Genomic DNA, 22,829 nt, shown 5'->3' on the forward strand with positions numbered 1-22,829 from the left:
AACATTCCTAGAGTGAGGGAATGTGAAACTGCATCCCTGACATATGATGTAAATATAACACACACAGGCCCTGAGGGAGGGAATCTGAAACTGCGTCCATGACTCTGACATATAATGTATATATAACACACACATGCCTTGAGTGAGGGAATGTGAAACTGCATCCATGACCCTGACATAAAATGTATATATAACACACACATGCCTTGAGTGAGGGAATGTGAAACTGCATCCATGACCCTGGCATATAATGTACATATAACACACACATGCCTTGAGTGAGGGAATGTGAAACTGCATCCATGACCCTGACATATAATGTATATATAACACACACATGCCTTGAGTGAGTGAATGTGAAACTGTATCCATGACTCTGACATATAATGCACATATAACACACACACATGCCTCTAGTGAGGGAATGTGACCCCTCATCCATTGACCCTGGCATATAATGTACATATAACACACACATGCCTTGAGTATTGGAATGTGAAACTGCATCCTTGACCCTGACATATAATGTACATATAACACACACATGCCTTGAGTATTGGAATGTGAAACTGCATCCTTGACCCTGACATATAATGTACATATAACACACACATGCCTTGAGTGAGGGAATGTGAAACTGCATCCATGACCCTGACATATAATGTATATATAACACACACATGCCTTGAGTGAGGGAATGTGAAACTGCATCCATGACCCTGACATATAATGTACATATAACACACCCATGCCTTGAGTGAGGGAATGTGAAACTGCATCCATGACCCTGACATATAATGCACATATAACACACACAGGCCTCGAGTGAGGGAATGTGACCCCTCATCCATTGACCCTGACATATAATGTATATATAACACACACATGCCTTGAGTGAGGGAATGTGAAACTGCATCCATGACCCTGACATATAATGTACATATAACACACCCATGCCTTGAGTGAGGGAATGTGAAACTGCATCCATGACCCTGACATAAAATGTATATATAACACACACATGCCTTGAGTGAGGGAATGTGAAACTGCATCCATGACCCTGGCATATAATGTACATATAACACACACATGCCTTGAGTGAGGGAATGTGAAACTGCATCCATGACCCTGACATATAATGTATATATAACACACACATGCCTTGAGTGAGTGAATGTGAAACTGTATCCATGACTCTGACATATAATGCACATATAACACACACACATGCCTCTAGTGAGGGAATGTGACCCCTCATCCATTGACCCTGGCATATAATGTACATATAACACACACATGCCTTGAGTATTGGAATGTGAAACTGCATCCTTGACCCTGACATATAATGTACATATAACACACACATGCCTTGAGTATTGGAATGTGAAACTGCATCCTTGACCCTGACATATAATGTACATATAACACACACATGCCTTGAGTATTGGAATGTGAAACTGCATCCATGACCCTGACATATAATGTACATATAACACACACATGCCTTGAGTCAGGGAATGTGAAACTGCATCCATGACCCTGAAATATAATGTATATATAACACACACATGCCTTGAGTGAGGGAATGTGAAACTGCATCCATGACCCTGACATATAATGTACATATAACACACCCATGCCTTGAGTGAGGGAATGTGAAACTGCATCCATGACCCTGACATATAATGCACATATAACACACACAGGCCTCGAGTGAGGGAATGTGACCCCTCATCCATTGACCCTCACATATAATGTATATATAACACACACATGCCTTGAGTGAGGGAATGTGAAACTGCATCCATGACCCTCACATATAATGTACATATAACACACACAGGTTCGAGTGAGTGAGTCTGACACTTCATTAGACCCTGACGTATAATGCACATAAAACACAAACATGCCTACAGTGAGGGAATGTGAAACTGCATCCCTGACATATGATGTAAATATAACACACACAGGCCCCGAGGGAGGGAATCTGAAACTGCAACCATGACCTTGATATATAATGTACATAGAACACACAGAGGTACCTAGTGACGGAATCTGAAACTGCATAAATGATGCTGACGTTTAATCTACATATTAAATAAGTATGCCTCGATTTATAGAATCTGAAGCTGCATCCACGACCCTGACATATAATGCTCCTATAACAGACACAGGTCTCAAGTGAGGGATTCAGGTCCAAGGCACCAACAGATGGGAGCCGGGCCCGGCCGCTGGGAGCGGCGGAGGCAGAGACCGTGGGCCCTTCCTTGGATGCCGTGGGTCCTTGGAGGCCGGACCCTAAATTGATGGCGCAGGAGAGGAAGGCGGTCCTGGAGAGCCTGGCGGGCGTCCGATTGAACCCGCAGAGTTCGCCTTGCCTACTGATGGGCCACATATCGGACGCTATCCGGGGCCGTGAGGGGGTCCCCAAGAAGACTCATGGCCACCAAGAACTCCATCCCTTGTTCTTCATGCCTTCATGGGCCTCTCCCTTCCAGAGACTATGTTCATGTTATCTGTTCTTAAATGTTTATTTGAAATGTACCACTTCGCTGCTCTGTCGAGGGGTGTAACCCTAGGGGCGAAGGGGACACTGCCGGACCACCTTTGACATCCCAGGCGTCCACATTACATCCTAACCCTTAGACTTAGAGGGACAAAAGGACGGACCACTGACCTCTAGCTGACAATACCCATCCACATTGACAATACATGATGCCCTCAGGGTAATCTCCCTGAACGTTAAAGGGTTAATAAACCAGCCAAACGTAAAGCTGTCGTCTCCTACCTGGAGCACATTGGGGCAGAGGTCTGCCTCCTCCAGGAGACCCCCCTCCCTGCTGGGGACCCCCCATGGGCTTCACTCTAAAGCCTCCTGCAGCAACTGTTCTCCTCACCAGGGTGCAGGAAAGGAGGGGGGGCCCTTCCATTCTCACGCACCTCCCAAGGCTCAAGGGGCCCCAAGCTGCCGGAACTCGAGGGTCGCCTCCGGGTTTACCGAATCCAACCAGGCTCAGACCCAGCCCTGGGCACCCTTGATGCCCCTCATGAGGGGCGAGTGCCTCGTTTACGAGGCTTTAGCGGGACCGTGACGTCTCAGGACAGGCCGGTCTACTAGGAGGCGACCTTAACACAGTCTTTGACAGAAACATGGACCGCTCTGTTCATAGGGATGGAGGAGCTGGGACATGGTCAGGAGACAGGCCTGCCTGGATGAGGGAGGCGGGATTAACAGGTCTGTGGGAACATCCCGTCCCAAACACGATTCGATTACTTTCTAGGAGCACAAGACCTTCAGCCACTTCTCGGCTGCGTGGAGATCGAGCCAAGAGCCCTAACCGACCCCTCAGGGTGATCTTTGAGATACAGCCCCCAACAGAGAGTGTGCGAAGACACCGTGGGCTCTGGAGGGCTCTGGAAGGCTCTGGAAGTCATAACTGTAGCGACCAGAAGTGGTCAAGCAGCTCAAGACGGTCAGACGCGATTACCTGGGAATCAAAGACAATCCCATCCTTTGGGGCGCACGGATGGCGGTTGTGAGGGGAGAGCTGAGATATCTCTCAGCCGCCGAGAACAGGCAGCTCAAGACCAAACTTGCAGAGTTGCTCAAACCGGTCCAAGAACTGGAACGTATCCACCACGACACCGGTGCCCCCGGGATCTGGTGCCAGCTGGAGGCCGCAACACCGGTGCCCCCGGGATCTGGTGCCAGCTGGAGGCCGCAACACCGGTGCCCCCAGGATCCGGTGCCCGCTGGAGGCCGCAACACCGGTGCCCCCGGGATCTGGTGCCAGCTGGAGGCCGCAACACCGGTGCCCCCGGGATCCGGTGCCAGCTGGAGGCCGCAACACCGGCGCCCCCGGGATCCGGTGCCAGCTGGAGGCCGCAACACTGGTGCCCCCAGGATCCGGTGCCAGCTGGAGGCCGCAACACCGGCGCCCCCGGGATCCGGTGCCAGCTGGAGGCCGCAACACTGGTGCCCCCAGGATCCGGTGCCAGCTGGAGGCCGCAACACCGGCGCCCCCAGGATCCGGTGCAAGCTGGAGGCCGCAACACCGGCGCCCCCAGGATCCGGTGCCAGCTGGAGGCCGCAACACCGGTGCCCACAGGATCCGGTGCCCGCTGGAGGCCGCAACACCGGTGCCCCCAGGATCCGGTGCCCGCTGGAGGCCGCAACACCGGTGCCCCTAGGATCCGGTGCCAGTGCCCGCTGGAGGCCGCAACACCGGTGCCCCTAGGATCCGGTGCCAGCTGGAGGCCGCAACACCGGTGCCCCCAGGATCCGGTGCCAGCTGGAGGCCAAGGAAGCCGCGGCAAGTCTAGACCTTGACAGAGGGGAATGGGCTCCGCTGCTCCTCAAACACTCCTGTATCTGAATGGGAACAAGAGTGGCGCTTCTGGTTCTGGCCACGAAGCTCCGAGCTCCGCGACCGGCCAATGGAGACCAGGGAGGCGCTGGAGGAGGCTCCAAAGCGCCCGCTTTAGGGCATTCTATGCGGATTTATATTGAGACCCATCTGTCCCCTCTGGGGCCACAACATGTCACCTCCACGACTCCTCTACGACCAAACTGACGGACTCCCAGGCTTCCTCCCTCGACGATTTCATATCCTTCCAAGAGGTCATATTTGCAATTTCTAGGCGGAAGCTGCTGACATCCCTGGACCCAGATGGGTTTCCTCCGGTTTCTCTTAAGTCTTCTGCTCAGAGCTCGCCCAGTCCTTGCTCGGCTCAACACAATCACAGACTCGGCCTCTCGACCTCGATGCTCGAGGCGACCCTAACCGTCAATCCCAAGCCCGAGAAAGACGAGCGACTCTGCGCAGCTGCCACCCTATGTCACTGTTGAACACGGATGCAAAGATGCACACGGGTATCCTGGCATCCGCCTTCACCCCTTCATGCGGGGTCTGATACACCCTGATGTCCCGCAGAGACAATGAGCGGAAAATACTAAAAGACACACATCATAGACAAAGCTCCCCGCAGGCAAGACTCCGGCACGCTGCTATCAGTGCAGGGCGTAACACTGGCCCCGCAGCCCCTGCGGTGGGGGGAGGGGGGGGCGAGCCCCAGGGGCCCCCTCAGCACATCACTCTGGCTCCGGCACGCTACTATCAGTGCAGGGCGTACCACAGGCCCCCGCAGCCCCTGCGGTGCGGGGGGCCCCAAGCCCCAGGGGCCCCCTCAGCACAGCACTCTGGCTCCGGCACGCTACTATCAGTGCAGGGCGTACCACAGGCCCCCGCAGCCCCTGCGGTGCGGGGGGCCCCAAGCCCCAGGGGCCCCCTCAGCACAGCACTCTGGCTCCGGCACGCTACTATCAGTGCAGGGCGTAACACAGCCCCCCGCAGCCCCTGCGGTGCGGGGGGCCCCAAGCCCCAGGGGCCCCCTCAGCACAGCACTCTGGCTCCGGCACGCTACTATCAGTGCAGGGCGTAACACAGGCCCCTGCAGCCCCTGCGGTGCGGGGGGGCCCCAAGTTCCAGGGGGCCCCCTCGGCACTGCACTATGGCCGGACAGCTCCTGAGAGAGCCCAGAGGGGGCCCCTCTAAGTCCCGTGCAGGGAGGCCCCCTCAATTTTCATTACGCCAGTGCATTGCGGTTATGGTCAACAACCCAGTTGAGAGCTTGCCCCCTTTTATGAATGAACTAGATAAGTTTGGACGGGTGTCCGTATTTGAATGAATCTCCACACGTCTCAGGCCCTCAATCCCACACTCCTTCCTCCTGATATGGAGGCGCTAAAACGAGCACACGAGCCCAGATCCATCCCATACCTGGGAGTCCAGCTCTGACCGACAAATAGAGAGAACCAAAGTCCTAAACTTGAAAGCATTGATAAGATGGGTGTGGAGCGAATCAGACCAGTGGCGACACTACTCGCTCTCGCGGGGCCTTAAAAAAGACCACCCTGCCCGGGATCCGTTTCCTTTTCCAGGCCCTTCCATTGACTCCCGTCAGGCACGATCGTGGGCCTACAGTCCACACCGAATCACTTCATTTGGGTAAGAGGCCCACAAAGAGCAAAGAGCGAAGCTGGCTTCGCCCAGCAGAAGGTGGCCTCGGATACCCTGCCTCCTTCGATACTATCAAGCCGGCCAGCTTCGGTACCTCGTGGAGTGGGCCAAGGCTGAGCTAGAGAAACACTGGCTGTTCATGGATAGAGCCCTGGTGGGACCCTCGCTGGTGGAGGGTCTGTCTCTTCCATGAGCTCACCAGGCGCCCAGTCTATACATCTCGCCGATTACACCCCCCCCTACTGAAGGTGTGGGACGTGCATAAGTAGAGGGAGCCTGACCACCCTGCCCTCCCCTTTACCCCGATAGCCGATAACCCTGACTTTATACCTAGACTTGGCACCTCATGCCAGTCATGGCAAGAGCCACCCTGTAAAGCGATGGGACACGTCTTTGATCAGGAAGACCCTGTCTCTTTCGACACCCCTAGGACAGATCATGCCATCCCCGAAAACGAGCGCTTCCGATATTTCTAAATCAAACACTGGTTAATGCACCCATCGAAGCGTCGGCGAGCGGGGAGACCACTGACACCTCACGAGAAATGGACAAGCAGAAAACCCTCATCTCAGAGCTATACATTCCTCTCAGCCCACTCCGACTGAAGTCACTCCCGGGCCCAGAAACATTGGGAACCTGAAACAGGCAGCCAACTCTGCTCGAAGGAATGACATGCCATATACCATCGAGCCCAACCCACCACTTACAACATGGCGAGCACTGAAACTGCTGTAAACATCCCCTCCTATTGACACCAACTTCACTGGGGGAACCCAGCTCGCAGCAACAACTGCTGGCGCCAATGTGGGGCAAAAGGGCACGCTCACAAACCGACTCTAGGATGGCCCGGGGGGCAGAGCATTTTGGACGATGATATTGACTCCCACTTCTCTGCCCAGCTCCCCAGATTTCCTTTGTATACTCTACTAGGCCCCCCAAGCCCCCTCACATACCCCTCTCATCTCTCAGGGGGTGCCCAATTAGTGTAGCACTGGGAGCCGCCCATCAGACTATCCGAGCACTCTGGGGCACCTACCGCCCGACCCACACGGCGTGGTTTCGACGCTTGAGGGACAGACTCGGGATGGAAAAACTCACCCTTGCACTCACATCTGGAGGCGACACTCTCAGAAGCCTCTGGCGTCCCTTCATAGTCTGTCCCCGCTATATACGATCGTACGTCTCACAGATCTAGACACCGTTTGAAACACGGAGTGTACCCAAGAACAACCCACAATGCCCCTCGGCACCGCACATTACATAGCAAGTGGCACCAGGGATGGATGGGGAGGGAATGCTGGGTGGAGTGGGGGCGTTTCCTTTTCTTCTTTCCTTCTCCTTTTCCTTAAGGGGGTTAAACGTTGCATCAGATACAATGAGAAGTAGAGGGCGTGGTCTCACGCTGAGAACTGTGAACTTGTTACGCAAATGTGACAATAAAACAGATTTAAACCTAAATGAACCTCAACAGAACACGCTAGACAGAAACTCACATGCACACAACACAGCTCAAAACCAGTTGCCTCATCGCAGAACACATTACACCTGGAGACAAAGAATTCACCCCATGGCTCAGAGTTTATCCACTGTGAGAGAAGTTCATCTCACGAAGTACAGAGACCAGACCCTGTGAGGGAACTGATATCAGGACGAGCACTGTGAGTCATATGTTAGCAAAGCGCATGCTCTGTGGGAGTCGCATGTTAGCCAAGTGCATGCTCTGTGAGAGTCGCATGTTAGCCAAGTGCATGCTCTGTGAGAGTCACATGTTAGCAAAGTGCATGCTCCGTGAGAGTCCAGATGACCTGAATGGTGCTAGTGCGATTGATTGTGTCCCGTTGGTCAAAAAAGATGTAATCCATGCCAGGGCCTGATCTGATATGCCACATGCTCTCAATCTAGTAATCAAGATTTTATGTAAGATCGAATCAAACGCTGCTGACAAGTCTAAAAGAATCAGGACTGCCTTCTTGCCCTCGTCCAAAATAAATTTGATGGTATCTGATATCTCAAGTAGCGCCGACTCAGTAGAGCATTTTGGTCGGAAGCCCGATTGAGGGGATGAAGAGCCTTTGTTATTTCTAGGTAATTTGAAGGCTCCTTATATACATTTTTCTCTGTGATTTTACCCAATATGGGAAACAGAGATATAGGTCTCTAGTGAGTGAGATCTAAGGAGTCAACGTTTGGTTTCTTCTTTAAAGGTTTTACTATAGCGAATTTCCGTTCGTCTGGGTCTGTTCCCTGAGGCTAAGGAGGAGTTCACAATCTCATTGATCACCGGGCTAACGATGTCAATTATATGATGTAGAAGCAGCGGTGGGCAATCATCCATAGGAGAGCCTGATTTACAGGCCAGGATAGCCTCCTTGGTCTGGGAGAGAGTGGCCAGCTCAAAAGCTTGGAGGCCTGCACTGCCATCACTATCAGAGGTCCCCTGTACCTCTAAAGGCTCCACGTGGTCGTGGATCACAAAGTTCTTTTGAATGACTTTAATTTTTTGATCGAAGTAGATTGCAATATCTTCGCATAACTTTGGGGAGGGGGGATTTCAACATGTAACCCATTATGGTCAATAAATGATTTTACAATTGCGAAAATGTCTTTTTGATTGTGTTTTGCCCTGGTGATTTGGTCGTAAAAGTAAAACTTTTTTGCTGTCTTGATGGATCCATGGTATGTTTTCCTAAACTTTTTAAAGATAGACGATTGGATTCCTCATATCCCTTTCTCCATCTGTGTTCCAACTGCTTGGATTGCAGGTGGAGTTCTTATAGTTCTTTAGAGAACCTGGGGTCTTTATGGGGTTTCCTTTTAATTAATCCAGCTGAACGACCGGCTGGCAGCAATTCCTCCCCTATCGCCGACATCCAAGCATGGAACCTGCTGGCGTCCTCCCCAGGAACTCCTGTGAGAGTGGGAGCCTTGTCTTGTGCCACTGTTTGTAGCAAGTTGTTTGTGAGCAAGTGCTGCCACTCTTTCCCAGGAGGCCCTGCCACTAACTTTCCTTCCTTATGCCCCTTCTGCGGAATCGGGATATATAGTGGAATGAAGCTGTGGTCGGACCAAATCTGTGGGGATGGCTTTCCAATCTGAAGAGTGCAAACTACATCCAGTGTATGCCCTGCCCTATGGGTTGGCCCCTGGACCATTTGTTCCACACCCAACAGTTGCATTGTCTCCACAAAGGGTAGAACCCAGGACTATCGCCAGATTCTAAGTGAAAATTGACGTCACCGAGGAGAGTAAAGTTAGCGTACCTAAGCATGGCCTCACTGAGCGCATCACCGAGGGAATCCAGGAAAGCCTTACTGTTGCCTGGAGGCCGGTACACCAATACTCCTGAGAAGGAAAAGGTGTGAGCAATGCTACAGCAGAAGTCCATATGTCAGCTCCACTGATACTTGGGAGCGAAAAAGCTTTCCAAGGCAATGTCTTCTTATGCAGCATCGCTACCCCTCCCCCTCTACCACCTATCCACCCTACATATTGTGAAATCTGGCGGCAGAGCGACTGCAATGTCCGGGTTTGAGTCCTCTTTTAGCCAGGATTCGGTTATACCCAAAAAGTCCAAATCATTATCCATAATCAGCTCCCTGACCTCTAGGGCATGAAGGCCTAATGAACGTGCATTTATCAAACCACCCGTAATCAGCTCCCGAGGGCCCTCTCCTTTGGCTATCTCGACTCTCTTCTCCTTAGCCCAAAAGGGAAGCTGAGTCTTACATTTCAGGCATGTCAATGGACCCCTGATTCTATCCACATCCAGAGAGAGGTCGCACCCATTTTTAGAATTTAAATCAAGTAGGTGTCTAGTTAAATACCTCTTACCTGGTTCTAAACAGACAGGGTTGCTGGCGCTGATCCCGTCATGAGCGCGGACGGGTGCAGAGGGGCTTGCCTTATTATCCAGATATGAGCAGTCAGACATATATATTCTAAGCGGTCCCCTACTGCTGTATTATTCAGATATGGGCAGTCAGACATACATGTTCTAAGCAGTCACTTACTGCTGTTTTATCCATACATGTGCACTCAGATACATGGTTGAAGCGGTCACTTACTTCTGTTTTAGCCAGATATGTGCAGTCAGACATACATGTTCTAATAAGTCCCATACTGCTGCATTATTCAAATAAGTGCAGTCAGACATACATGTACTAAGCGGTCACTTACTGCTGTATTATCCAGATATGAGCAGTCAGACATACATGTTCTAAGTGGCCCCGTACTGCTGTATTATTCAAATATGTGCAGTCAGAAAATAATGTTATAAGCGGTCACTTACTGCAGTATTATCCAGATATGTGTAGTCAAACATACACGTTCTAAGCAGTCACTTACTGCTATGTTACCCAGATATATGCAGTCAGACATACATGTTCCAAGCAGCCCCTTACTGTTGCATTATCCAAATATGTTCAGTCAGACATACATGTTCTAAGCGGTCCCTTACGGCTGTATTATCCAAATATGTGCAGTCCGACATACATGTTTTAAGCGGTCCCTTTCTGCTGTATTATTCAGATGTGTGCAGTCAGACATACATGCTCTAAGCTGTCACATACTGCTGTATTATACAAATATGTGCAGTCAGACATACATGTTCTAAGCGGTCACTTACTGCTGTGTTATTCAGATATGTGCAATGAGACATATATGTTCTACGTGGTCCCGTACTGCTGTATTATCCAGCTATGTGCATTTAGATAAACATGTTCTACGCAGTCCCATACTGCTGTATTATTCAAATATATGCAGTCAGACATACATGTTCCAAGCAGCCCCTTACTGTTGCATTATCCAAATATGTTCAGTCAGACATACATGTTTTAAGCGATCCCTTACGGCTGTATTATCCAAATATGTGCAGTCCGACATACATGTTTTAAGTGGTCCCTTTCTGCTGTATTATTCAGATGTGTGCAGTCAGACATACATGCTCTAAGCTGTCACATACTGCTGTATTATACAAATATGTGCAGTCAGACATACATGTTCTAAGCGGTCACTTACTGCTGTGTTATTCAGATATGTGTAATGAGACATATATGTTCTACGTGGTCCCGTACTGCTGTATTATCCAGCTATGTGCATTTAGATAAACATGTTCTATGCAGTCCCATACTGATGTATTATTCATATATGTGCAGTCAGACATACATATTCTAAGCAGTCACTTACTGCTGTATTATCCAGAGATGTGCAGTGAGACATATATGTTCTAAGCGGTCACTTACTGCTTTATTATTCAAATATGTGAAGTCAGAAATACATGTGCTAGGCGGTCCCATACTGCTGTATTATTCAGATATGTGCAGTCAGACATACTTGTTCTTAGGGGTCTCTTACTGCTGTGTAATCCAGATATGTGCAGTCAGACATGCATGTTCTAAGCGCTCCCATACTGCTGTATTATCCAAATAAGTGCAGTCAGACATACATGCTCAAGTGGTCTCATACTGATGTATTGTCCAGGTATGTGCAGTCACACATGCCTGTTCTAAGCAGTCACTTACTGCTGTGTTACCCAGATATGTGCAGTCAGACATGCCTGTTCCAAGCGGTCCCTTTCTGCTGTATTATCTAAATATGTGCAGTCAGACATACATGTTCTAAGCGGTCCCTTTCTGCTGTATTATCTAAATATGTGCAGTCAGACATACATGTTCTAAGCGGTCCCTTACTGCTGTATTATCCAAATATGTGCAGTCAGACATACATGTTATAGGAGGTCCCTTACTACAGTATTATCGAGATATGTGCAGTCAGACATTCATGTTCTACGTGGTCCCGTACTGCTTTATTAGCCAGATATGTGCAGTCAGATATGCATGTCCTACGCCGTCCAATATTGCTGTATTATTCAGATATGTGCAGTCAGACATATATGTTCTAAGCGGCCACTTACTGCTGTATTATTCAAATATGTGCAGTCAGACATACATGTGCTAAGCGGTCCGTACTGCTGTATTATTCAGATATGTGCAGCAAGACATACATGTTCTAATCCGTCCCTTACTGCTGTATTATCCAGATATGTGCAGTAAGAGATACATGTTCTAAGCGGTCACTTACTGCTATTAGATCCAAATGTGTGCAGTCAAACATTCATGTTCTAAACAGTCCCATACTGCTGTATTATTCAGATATGTGCAGTCAGACATACTTGTTCTAAGCGGTCACTTACTGCTGTGTAATCCAGATATGTGCAGTCAGACATACTTGTTCTAAGCGGTCACTTACTGCGGTGTAATCCAGATATGTGCAGTCAGAGATACGTGTTCTAAGCGGTCACCTACTGCTGTTTTATCCAGATATGTGCAATCAGACATACATGTTCAAAGAGGTCCCCTACTGCTGTGTTATCCAAATATGTGCAGTCAGACATACATGTTCTAAGCGGTCACTTACTGCTGTTTTATCCAGATATGTGCAGTGGGACATACATGTTCTAAGTGGTCTCGTTCTGCTGTATTATCCAGAAATTGAAGTCAGACATACATGCTCCAAGCGGTCACTTCCTGGTGTATTATTCAGGTATTTGCAGTCGCACATGCATGTTCTAAGCAGCCACTTACTGCTGTTTTACCCAGATATGTGCAGTTGGATATACATGTTCCAAGTGGTCCCTTACTGCTGTATTATCCAAGTATGTGCAGTCAGACATACATGTCCTAAGTGGTCCCTTACTGCTGTATTATCCCAATATGTGCAGTCAGACATACATGTGCTAAGCGGTCCCGTACTGCTGTATTATTCAGATATGTGCAGTCAGACATACATGTTCTAAGCGGTCCCTTACTGCTGTATTATCCAGGTATGTGCAGTCAGACATACATGTTCTAAGTGGTCTCGTTCTGCTGTATTATCCCAATATGTGCAGTCAGACATACATGCTCCAAGCGGTCACTTACTGCTGGTCCGCGGTCTCCTTTTGGTCCTGGGGGTCCATCTAATGGTGCAAAGTCTGTTGATCCATTGAAGTCCCAGAGGCGGTAGGTCCATGTGACAGTCGGGGTGGTGGCCTGTGTCTGCCCACCGACTCTGCTGGGGAACCATTCAAACTGGGATGTGGTGGGAGAGACGGAGGCCAGAGTTGGGCTGGCCTTCCCGTTCAGCAGCCCTGGCTGCTTCCGAGGGGTGTCTGTCCTGTTCTCCACGTGTGCAGTCGAACCCATGGCATAGGCAGCCTTCAGGGGGGCTTCGGTCCTCTTTTGTATAAGAGGCGTTGATGTGCTCTGCACTCCTGAAGGTTTTGAGGTTGCTTTTTTGTACATTTTCTTGTTGGCTTCTTTTGGGGACACTTTCTTGGTGGTGGTAGAGATTTTAAACCAATGTAAAGTTGAGTTAGCTGTGGGAAGGGTCTCTTTCTTTTCCTCTTGAGCAGGGATCAGATGCAAAGCATTTTTAGATGCACTAGTCGTCCAAGTTTGCAAGTCTAGAGGCTGGTGTAACGCATGCCGTGCTGGGGTCACAGGTGTGGTGCCAGCAGTGACCCTCGGGACGGACACTTGTGCCTGTGGCTTGGATGAGGCACCGATACCCTGTGGCTTGGATGAGGCACCGATACCCTGTGGCTTGGATGAGGCACCGATACCCTGTGGCTTGGATGAGGCACCGATACCCTGTGGCTTGGATGAGGCACCGATACCCTGTGGCTTGGATGAGGCACCGATACCCTGTGGCTTGGATGAGGCACCGATACCCTGTGGCTTGGAAGAGGCACCGATACCCTGTGGCTTGGATGAGGCACCAATACCCTGTGGCTTGGATGAGGCACCGATACCCTGTGGCTTGGATGAGGCACCGATACCCTGTGGCTTGGATGAGGCACCGATACCCTGTGGCTTGGAAGAGGCACCGATACCCTGTGGCTTGGGTGAGGTACTGACCCCTCGGTGCTGATTCTCCAGGTGCACTGTGGTCTGGGCAGGGCCTCCTCTAGAAGGCGCTATACTCAGAGGATGGCTTGGCTGGGTGGTCACAGTAGCAGGGCTGGTGGGTGGGGTTGGGTGGGGGGTTAGTGTTGGCAGTGGCAGTGGTAGGTGCGGCCGGTAAGTGTCGGCCTGTCTACACTGCTTCCTCAAGTACTTACAATAGTTGTGCGCTGCTTCGGCTGAAGGTCGGACCTCAAACTGGCAGATGGCCCCCTCAAACTGAGCAGAGCGCTGGTTCAGCCTCCCCAGCACGAAGGAGCCTTCGGGGTCCAAAGCATCGTCTTTCTGGAGGTGCAGATCGGCGTGCACCCTGTGTTTGCCACACAACGTCCGTAGAGTGACCACCTGGCCCAGGATGCCAATGGCCATGTGGTGCCAGCGCCCGTCGTGCACATCGAGGTCGAAGTTAACGGACTGCTTGTGCCCAACGTAGACGATGACTTTTCCAGGGATGAACTGCACCCCGAGCTGCAGCTTCTTCTTCTTGCTTTTGACGCTAAAGAGGAAGGCGTTGTTGGGGCGCAGGGAGCGCAGGCTCAGCACCAGGGTCAGGTCAGTGCCGAAGGCGGCGGGGATGACGCTGTGGACGGGGCCCCCGATGCGGGCCCCCTGCGTGAAGAGGAGCCCGGAAGTGAAGGCGAGGACACCGCGAGGCACAGGGGGTGACGAGCTGTTCCCCGTGAGGCCCAACCTCTGGAGCACGTCCACATCTGGAATAAAAAAAAGAGCCATTATAGATAACCATCCTAAGAGAGATGGACAAAGGTGGACTGAGATACAACCAGACTAAGATACACGTGGACAAAAGCAGACTGTTATACACATCGACAAAGTGGACTGAGATACACGTGGACAAAAGCAGGCTGAAATATAACCCTGGGTGCAGGACTACGCTACGCTCATGTAGTTTGAGCAACTACGCGCTGTGCGAATTGCACATAGCACAGTGCAAAAACGCGTAGCGTAACGGGCATTTTTTGCTTGCTCGCAGCACTAAACGTCAAGTTGGTGATCGCGATCGAGCAAAATAACATCCTGGCGAGACTTCATCGTTCGCGATCAGCAAAATCAAGTTGCCGATCGCGAGCGTGGAAAATAAACCTCCCGGCGAGATTCTCAAAGCAGGGAGGTCAGGTTTCTCATTGCGAGTTTGAAGTCAGTGCGAACAGCTTTTGCACAGTGCACTACGCAGTTTGCGTAGCTTGCGTAGTGCGAAGTGTACTTCGCGTAGCTACGCATAGCACTACTATGTGAACTACACACAGGGTTACTGAAATACAGGACTGAGATACACATGGACAAAAGCAGTCTGAGATACACATCAACAAAGGTGGACTGAGATACACGTGGACAAAAGCGGACTGAGATACAGGACTGGGATACACATGGACAGAGGTGGACTGAAATACAGGACTGAGATACACGTGGACAAAGGCAGACTGAGATACACATGGACAAAAGCAGACTGAGATACACATCGACAAAGATCGAATGAGATACACGTGGACAAAGGCAGACTGAGGTACAGGACTGAGATACAAATGGACAAAGGCAGACTGAGATAAACATGGACAAAAGCAGACTGAGATACACATCGACAAAGGTCGACTGAGATACACGTGGACAAAGGCGGACTGAGATACACATGGACAAAAGCAGGCTGAAATATAACCCTGGGTGTAGGACTACGTTACGCTCATGTAGTTTGAGCAATTACGCGCTGTGCGAATTGCACATAGCACAGTGCAAAAACGCGTAGCGTAACGGGCATTTTTTGCTTGCTCGCAGCACTAAACGTCAAGTTGGTGATCGCGATCGAGCAAAATAACATCCTGGCGAGACTTCATCGTTCGCGATCAGCAAAATCAAGTTGCCGATCGCGAGCGTGGAAAATAAACCTCCCGGCGAGATTCTCAAAGCAGGGAGGTCAGGTTTCTCATTGCGAGTTTGAAGTCAGTGCGAACAGCTTTTGCACAGTGCACTACGCAGTTTGCGTAGCTTGCGTAGTGCGAAGTGTACTTCGCGTAGCTACGCATAGCACTACTATGTGAACTACACACAGGGTTACTGAAATACAGGACTGAGATACACATGGACAAAAGCAGTCTGAGATACACATCAACAAAGGTGGACTGAGATACACGTGGACAAAAGCGGACTGAGATACAGGACTGGGATACACATGGACAGAGGTGGACTGAAATACAGGACTGAGATACACGTGGACAAAGGCAGACTGAGATACACATGGACAAAAGCAGACTGAGATACACATCGACAAAGATCGAATGAGATACACGTGGACAAAGGCAGACTGAGGTACAGGACTGAGATACAAATGGACAAAGGCAGACTGAGATAAACATGGACAAAAGCAGACTGAGATACACATCGACAAAGGTCGACTGAGATACACGTGGACAAAGGCGGACTGAGATACACATGGACAAAAGCAGGCTGAAATATAACCCTGGGTGTAGGACTACGCTACGCTCATGTAGTTTGAGCAACTACGCGCTATGCGAATTGCACATAGCATAGTGCAAAAACGCGTAGCGTAACGGGCATTTTTTGGTTGCTCGCAGCACTAAACGTCAAGTTGGTGATCGCGATCGAGCAAAATAACATCCTGGCGAGACTTCATCTTTCGCGATCAGCAAAATTAAGTTGCCGATCGCGAGCATGGAAAATAAACCTCCCGGCGAGATTCTCAAAGCAGGGAGGTTAGGTTTCTCATTGCGAGTTTGAAGTCAGTGCGAACAGCTTTTGCACAGTGCACTACGCAGTTTGTGTAGCTTGCGTAGTGCGAAGTGTACTTCGCGTAGCTACGCATAGCACTACTATGTGAACTACACACAGGGTTACTGAAATACAGGACTGAGATACACATGGACAAAAGCAGTCTGAGATACACATCAACAAAGGTGGACTGAGATACACGTGGACAAAAGCGGACTGAGATACAGGACTGGGATACACATGGACAGAGGTGGACTGAAATACAGGACTGAGATACACGTGGACAAAGGCAGACTGAGATACACATGGACAAAAGCAGACTGAGATACACATCGACAAAGATCGAATGAGATACACGTGGACAAAGGCAGACTGAGGTACAGGACTGAGATACAAATGGACAAAGGCAGACTGAGATAAACATGGACAAAAGCAGACTGAGATACACATCGACAAAGGTCGACTGAGATACACGTGGACAAAGGCGGACTGAGATACACATGGACAAAAGCAGGCTGAAATATAACCCTGGGTGTAGGACTACGCTACGCTCATGTAGTTTGAGCAACTACGCGCTATGCGAATTGCACATAGCATAGTGCAAAAACGCGTAGCGTAACGGGCATTTTTTGGTTGCTCGCAGCACTAAACGTCAAGTTGGTGATCGCGATCGAGCAAAATAACATCCTGGCGAGACTTCATCTTTCGCGATCAGCAAAATTAAGTTGCCGATCGCGAGCATGGAAAATAAACCTCCCGGCGAGATTCTCAAAGCAGGGAGGTTAGGTTTCTCATTGCGAGTTTGAAATCAGTGCGAACAGCTTTTGCACAGTGCACTACGCAGTTTGCGTAGCTTGCGTAGTGCGAAGTGTACTTCGCGTAGCTACGCATAGCGCTACTATGTGAACTACACACAGGGTTACTGAAAGACAGGACTGAGATACACGTGGACAAAAGCAGTCTGAGATACACATCAACAAAGGTGGACTGAGATACACGTGGACAAAGGCAGACTGAGATACAGGACTGGGACACACATGGACAAAGGTGGACTGAAATACAGGACTGAGATACACGTGGACAAAGACGGACTGAGATACACATGGACAAAAGCAGACTGAGATACACATCGACAAAGGTCGACTGAGATACACGTGGACAAAGGCAGACTGAGGTGCAGGGCTGAGATACACGTGGACAAAGGCAGACTGAGATAAACATGGACAAAAGCAGACTGAGATACACATCAACAAAGGTCGACTGAGATACACGTGGACAAAGGCGGACAGATACACATGGACAAAGGCAGACTGAGATACAGGACTGGGACACACATGGACAAAGGTGGACTGAAATACAGGACTGAGATACACGTGGACAAAGACGGACTGAGATACACATGGACAAAAGCAGACTGAGATACACATCGACAAAGGTCGACTGAGATACACGTGGACAAAGGCAGACTGAGGTGCAGGGCTGAGATACACGTGGACAAAGGCAGACTGAGATAAACATGGACAAAAGCAGACTGAGATACACATCAACAAAGGTCGACTGAGATACACGTGGACTAAGGCGGACTGAGATACACATGGACAAAGGCAGACTGAGATACAGACTGAGATACACATGGACAAAGGTGGACAGAGATGCACAGGAACACTGTGCATACTAAAGTGGAAGTCACATTTATTTGCAGTTTTCTATAGGATGAACTCGACCCAAAGGAATTAGAAAACCTCACAAGATAGAAGAGACTTAACTATGGATTAATATCAACAATAATAAGCTGTTACGAACAAAAACAATAGCAATCAATCAATCAATCAAGATTTGTAAAGCATAGCTAACCACTCCACAGGTGACCCTCTCTCAAAACTACACTGCGTTAAAGGTGACACTATTCACAAACCCAACCTCAGGCCACGTTGACACAGTCCAGGAGAACAATTGCAAATTTCAAATGTTCACCTAAAATATTCCTAGGACAGCTATATCCAAAGCCAATGTTGCCCCTGGAACCAAAGGAGAACTCACAGGGTTAATTGGGATAGACCTGGATAGGGCATTTGACACCTTAGAATGGGAGTTTTTATTTGCTGTGTTACATAAATATGACCTAGGAGATGACTTCTTGGGCCTAGTTAAACTATTATATACCCGACCAGTAGCCAAGATTCATTCGGGTTTGCATGCATTAGAGCAGGTCCCTATCGAGCGCGGGACGAGGCATGGCTGTCCGCTCTCACCATTACTATTTGCGCTAGCTGTTGAGCCATTGGCGGAGGCACTACGTACCACTCAAGACGACTGGGGCATCCCTCTGGGAGACGGCATGCATGCGGTCTTGCTTTATGCTGATGGGTACACAGACAAAATATCGATTTTTAAATATCGATATGCAAAAATATCGAAGTTTAAATATCGATATACAAAAATATCGAAGGTAAGTAATATCGACAGTCTAAATATCGATATTGGTATGATATCAGTAATATCGAAGTTGTAAATATCGATGTTAATAATATCGAAATTAATAACTTTGATGTTACTAATATCAATTTTTAAATAAATTTAGTGTATATTATATTGTATTTATTATGTTTTATTATTTATTTTTAATGTTATTTTATTAAATATTGTCTTTTACTACTGTAGCGGGTTGTGGGTTTATAGGGGAATAGGGTGGGAAGTAATTTAATTATGTTAAATTAATTATTAATTAGTAGGAATTATTAATTAATTGATTGAGAATTAATTTTAAATAATTTTTAATTAATTTATTAATTGATAAATATGTTCTGTAGCGGGTTATGGGTTTATAGGGGAATAGGGTGGGAAGTAATTTAATAATAATTAATTAATTGATATATGTTTGTACATATTTTAAATAATTAATTGGTAATTAATTTCTATTAATTAGTTAATTAATTATTATAATTTTTTATCATATTTATAATTAGTAATTAGTTGGTAATTAATTATTATTAATTATTTAATTAAATTAAAGTAATTTTTATATATATTATTTATTGTTATTAATTAATTAATTGTGCAAAATAATATTAATTATTAAATTAAATTAATTACAGCAAATGTGCTAATATATTTACTTTATTGTTATTGTTAATTAATAATTAATTGGTAATTAAATAATATTAATTAATTTTGGGTACAGGGGTATTTTTTGGGTTCAGGGTCAGTTTTCAGTTCATGGGTACAGGGGTATTTTTAGGGTTCAGGGTCAGTTTTCAGTTCATGGGTAAAGGGGTATTTTTAGGGTTCAGGGTCAGTTTTCAGTTCATGGGTAAAGGGGTATTTTTAGGGTTCAGGGTCAGTTTTCAGTTTTTGGGTAAAGGGTTATTTTTAGGGTTCAGGGTCAGTTTTCAGTTCATGGGTAAAGGGGTATTTTTAGGGTTCAGGGTCAGTTTTCAGTTCATGAGTACAGGGGTATTTTTAGGGTTCAGGGTCAGTTTTCAGTTCATGGGTAAAGGAGTATTTTTAGGGTTCAGGGTCAGTTTTCAGTTCATGGGTAAAGGGGTATTTTTAGGGTTCAGGGTCAGTTTTCAATTTTTGGGTAAAGGGGTATTTTTAGGGTTCTGGGTCAGTTTTCAGTTCATGGGTAAAGGGGTATTTTTAGGGTTCAGGGTCAGTTTTCAGTTTGTGGGTAAAGGGGTATTTTTAGGGTTCAGGGTCAGTTTTCAGTTTGTGGGTAAAGGGGTATTTTTAGGGTTCAGGGTCAGTTTTCAGTTCATGGGTAAAGGGGTATTTTTAGGGATCTGGGTCAGTTTTCAGTTCATGGGTAAAGGGGTATTTTTAGGGTTCAGTGTCAGTTTTCAGTATTTGGGTTAAGGGGTATTTTTAGGGTTCTGGGTCAGTTTTGGGTTTTTGGGGTACAGTCGTACAGGGTAAAAATTAAATAAATTTAAATTAAATCAATTAAATGAAATTACAAAATATAAAATTACATTAAATTATTACGTTTTTAATTTATTTTAAATGTATATGTATTAGTTTTAATTTTTTAATTATGTTTTAATATTTTTATTTAATATTTGTAACATTATATGTATTTTATAATTATTTTAACATTATTATTAATACATTTAAAAAAACGATATTTTTAATTCCGATATTTTTGTACTACGATATTATTTTTTCGATATTTTTGTACTTACCTTGTTAGGGATAGGATTCCGATATTTTTGACTTCGATATTTTTGTCCCGATATTTTTGTATGTCGATATTTTTGATTTCGATATTTAGTCAGACATTCATGCTGATGATTTGTTGATATATCTTAGGGATGTCGGGCAGTCATGTGCGAGGATTGAGACCACGCTGCTTGAATTTGCCTCCGTGTCACGACTAAGAATGAATTGGGACGAGTCATGCCTGTACCCCTTTGTGGAGACTACCCCGCATCCACAATTGGTCATCAGCGGTACGCCAGTTCGTTGGCAGCTAACAGCGTTCCATTATCTTAGGATCCACATATAATGGGACACGCAGGATCTCCTGGAAGGAAGCCTGGGGAGTGCCATTACAGTAGTGCGCGCACAGATGACTTTTTGGAACACCATGCCACTGGTGGTCATGGGTAGGATTGCGCTGCTAAAAATGGGTGGTCAGTCAAAATATCTATTTTTAAATATCGACCTGCCTTAATATCGAATTTTTAATATCGTAGGGACAGAATATCGAAGTCAAGAATATCGACCCCAAGATAAGTAATATCGTTTTTTTAATATCGAAGTAAGTAATATCGTAGGCAAAAATATCGTCAATGATATCGAAATTGTTTTTTAGTGTTATGTATTTTAGTATGTATTTTGTATGTATGCTAAACATTTTTTAATGTATTTTCATACATTTTAAAATGAATGTTTAGAAATTAGTAATTTTATTAAAGTTAAATTTTGCGTTTTAGTATCAGGGCGGGTTTATAGGGGAATAGGGTGGGAAGTAATTTAATTATATTTAATTAATTAATATGTTTTTATTTATTGTTATTGATCATAAATTAATTGTTAATTATTAATTGGTAATTCATTTTAATGAATTAGTTAATTTATAATTATATTAGTTATAATTAATGTATTATTTTTTATTATTTATTGTTAATTGATTTATTGTTAATTAATTAATTGGTATTTAATGTTTATTAAGTGATTTATTGATAATTAAATTAATTATGTGATTGTTTATGTGTAGTGGGTTGTGGGTTTATATGGGAATAGGGTGGGAAGTAATTACATTAAATTAATTAATGAGATTGTTTTTATTTCTTGTTATTGATTTTAATTTCTTGTTAATTCATTATTAATTTCTTGTTAATTCATTATTAATTGGTAATTAATTTATATTATTAGTCCATTTATAATTATATTAATTATAATTAATTGTTATTAATTGATTCATTGCTAATTCATTAATATTGTTTTTTGAATGTGTAGTGTGTTAAAGGGGAATAGTGTGGGAAGTAATTTAATGTTATTTAAGTCAATGTTAATTTACATTTATTGGTATTTATTAATAATGTTTTTGTTAATTCATTATTAATATGTTTTTTTTAATTTTATTGATAAGTATGTTAATTTAACCCCTACCCTATCCAGCGCTTTCCCTACTGTTGCACTCACTGGAGTGGGAATAGTCAGTTTTTACCCCTACGCTATCCAATGCTTTCCCTAATGTTGCAATATGTGGAGTAAGTAGATGTATAATAATTTAAATGTATATGTTTTATTTGTACATTTTGGGGTCGATTCCAATTCGGTAAAATCCCCTACGAATCGCCATTCGGAGCATTTTTCCCGTACAAATCATACACCTTCAACGTCCCCGTACATACGATGAAGTACGATCCGAACACATAGCAGATATCCGTACGAATCATACGAAAGACCATGCAACTTAAATATACGTACAAATCGCATTCGGAAAACGCAGTATGCGATGTCCATACGGATTGAAGCAGCTTTTCACGAACCAGCAAGTACGATTCGTTACGACAACACTCCGTATGACTCTTTTCCTGCGGGAGTTTAAAACGGCCGTAAAAGCATATTTTGACTTGAACCGTGTGTAACACGGATCCCCCAGGGTACGCAAGTGCACCCTATG

At 46.4% G+C, this 22,829-nt stretch overlaps 1 protein-coding gene across 1 annotated transcript in view; it reads right to left on the minus strand.

Annotated features, from left to right (window-relative positions):
* LOC147666548 (uncharacterized) overlaps nucleotides 1-22,829 on the minus strand; it is a 178,815-nt gene that overhangs the window by 26,037 nt on the left and 129,949 nt on the right. The window contains exon 3 of the mRNA XM_086948996.1: nucleotides 12,938-14,670. Within this exon, the coding sequence (XP_086805122.1) occupies nucleotides 12,938-14,670 (1,733 nt within the window). The remainder of the gene's footprint in view (nucleotides 1-12,937; nucleotides 14,671-22,829) is intronic.

Source organism: Lissotriton vulgaris, unplaced genomic scaffold, assembly GCF_964263255.1.
Source record: "Lissotriton vulgaris unplaced genomic scaffold, aLisVul1.2 SCAFFOLD_1113, whole genome shotgun sequence".
Lineage (NCBI taxonomy): Eukaryota > Metazoa > Chordata > Amphibia > Caudata > Salamandridae > Lissotriton > Lissotriton vulgaris.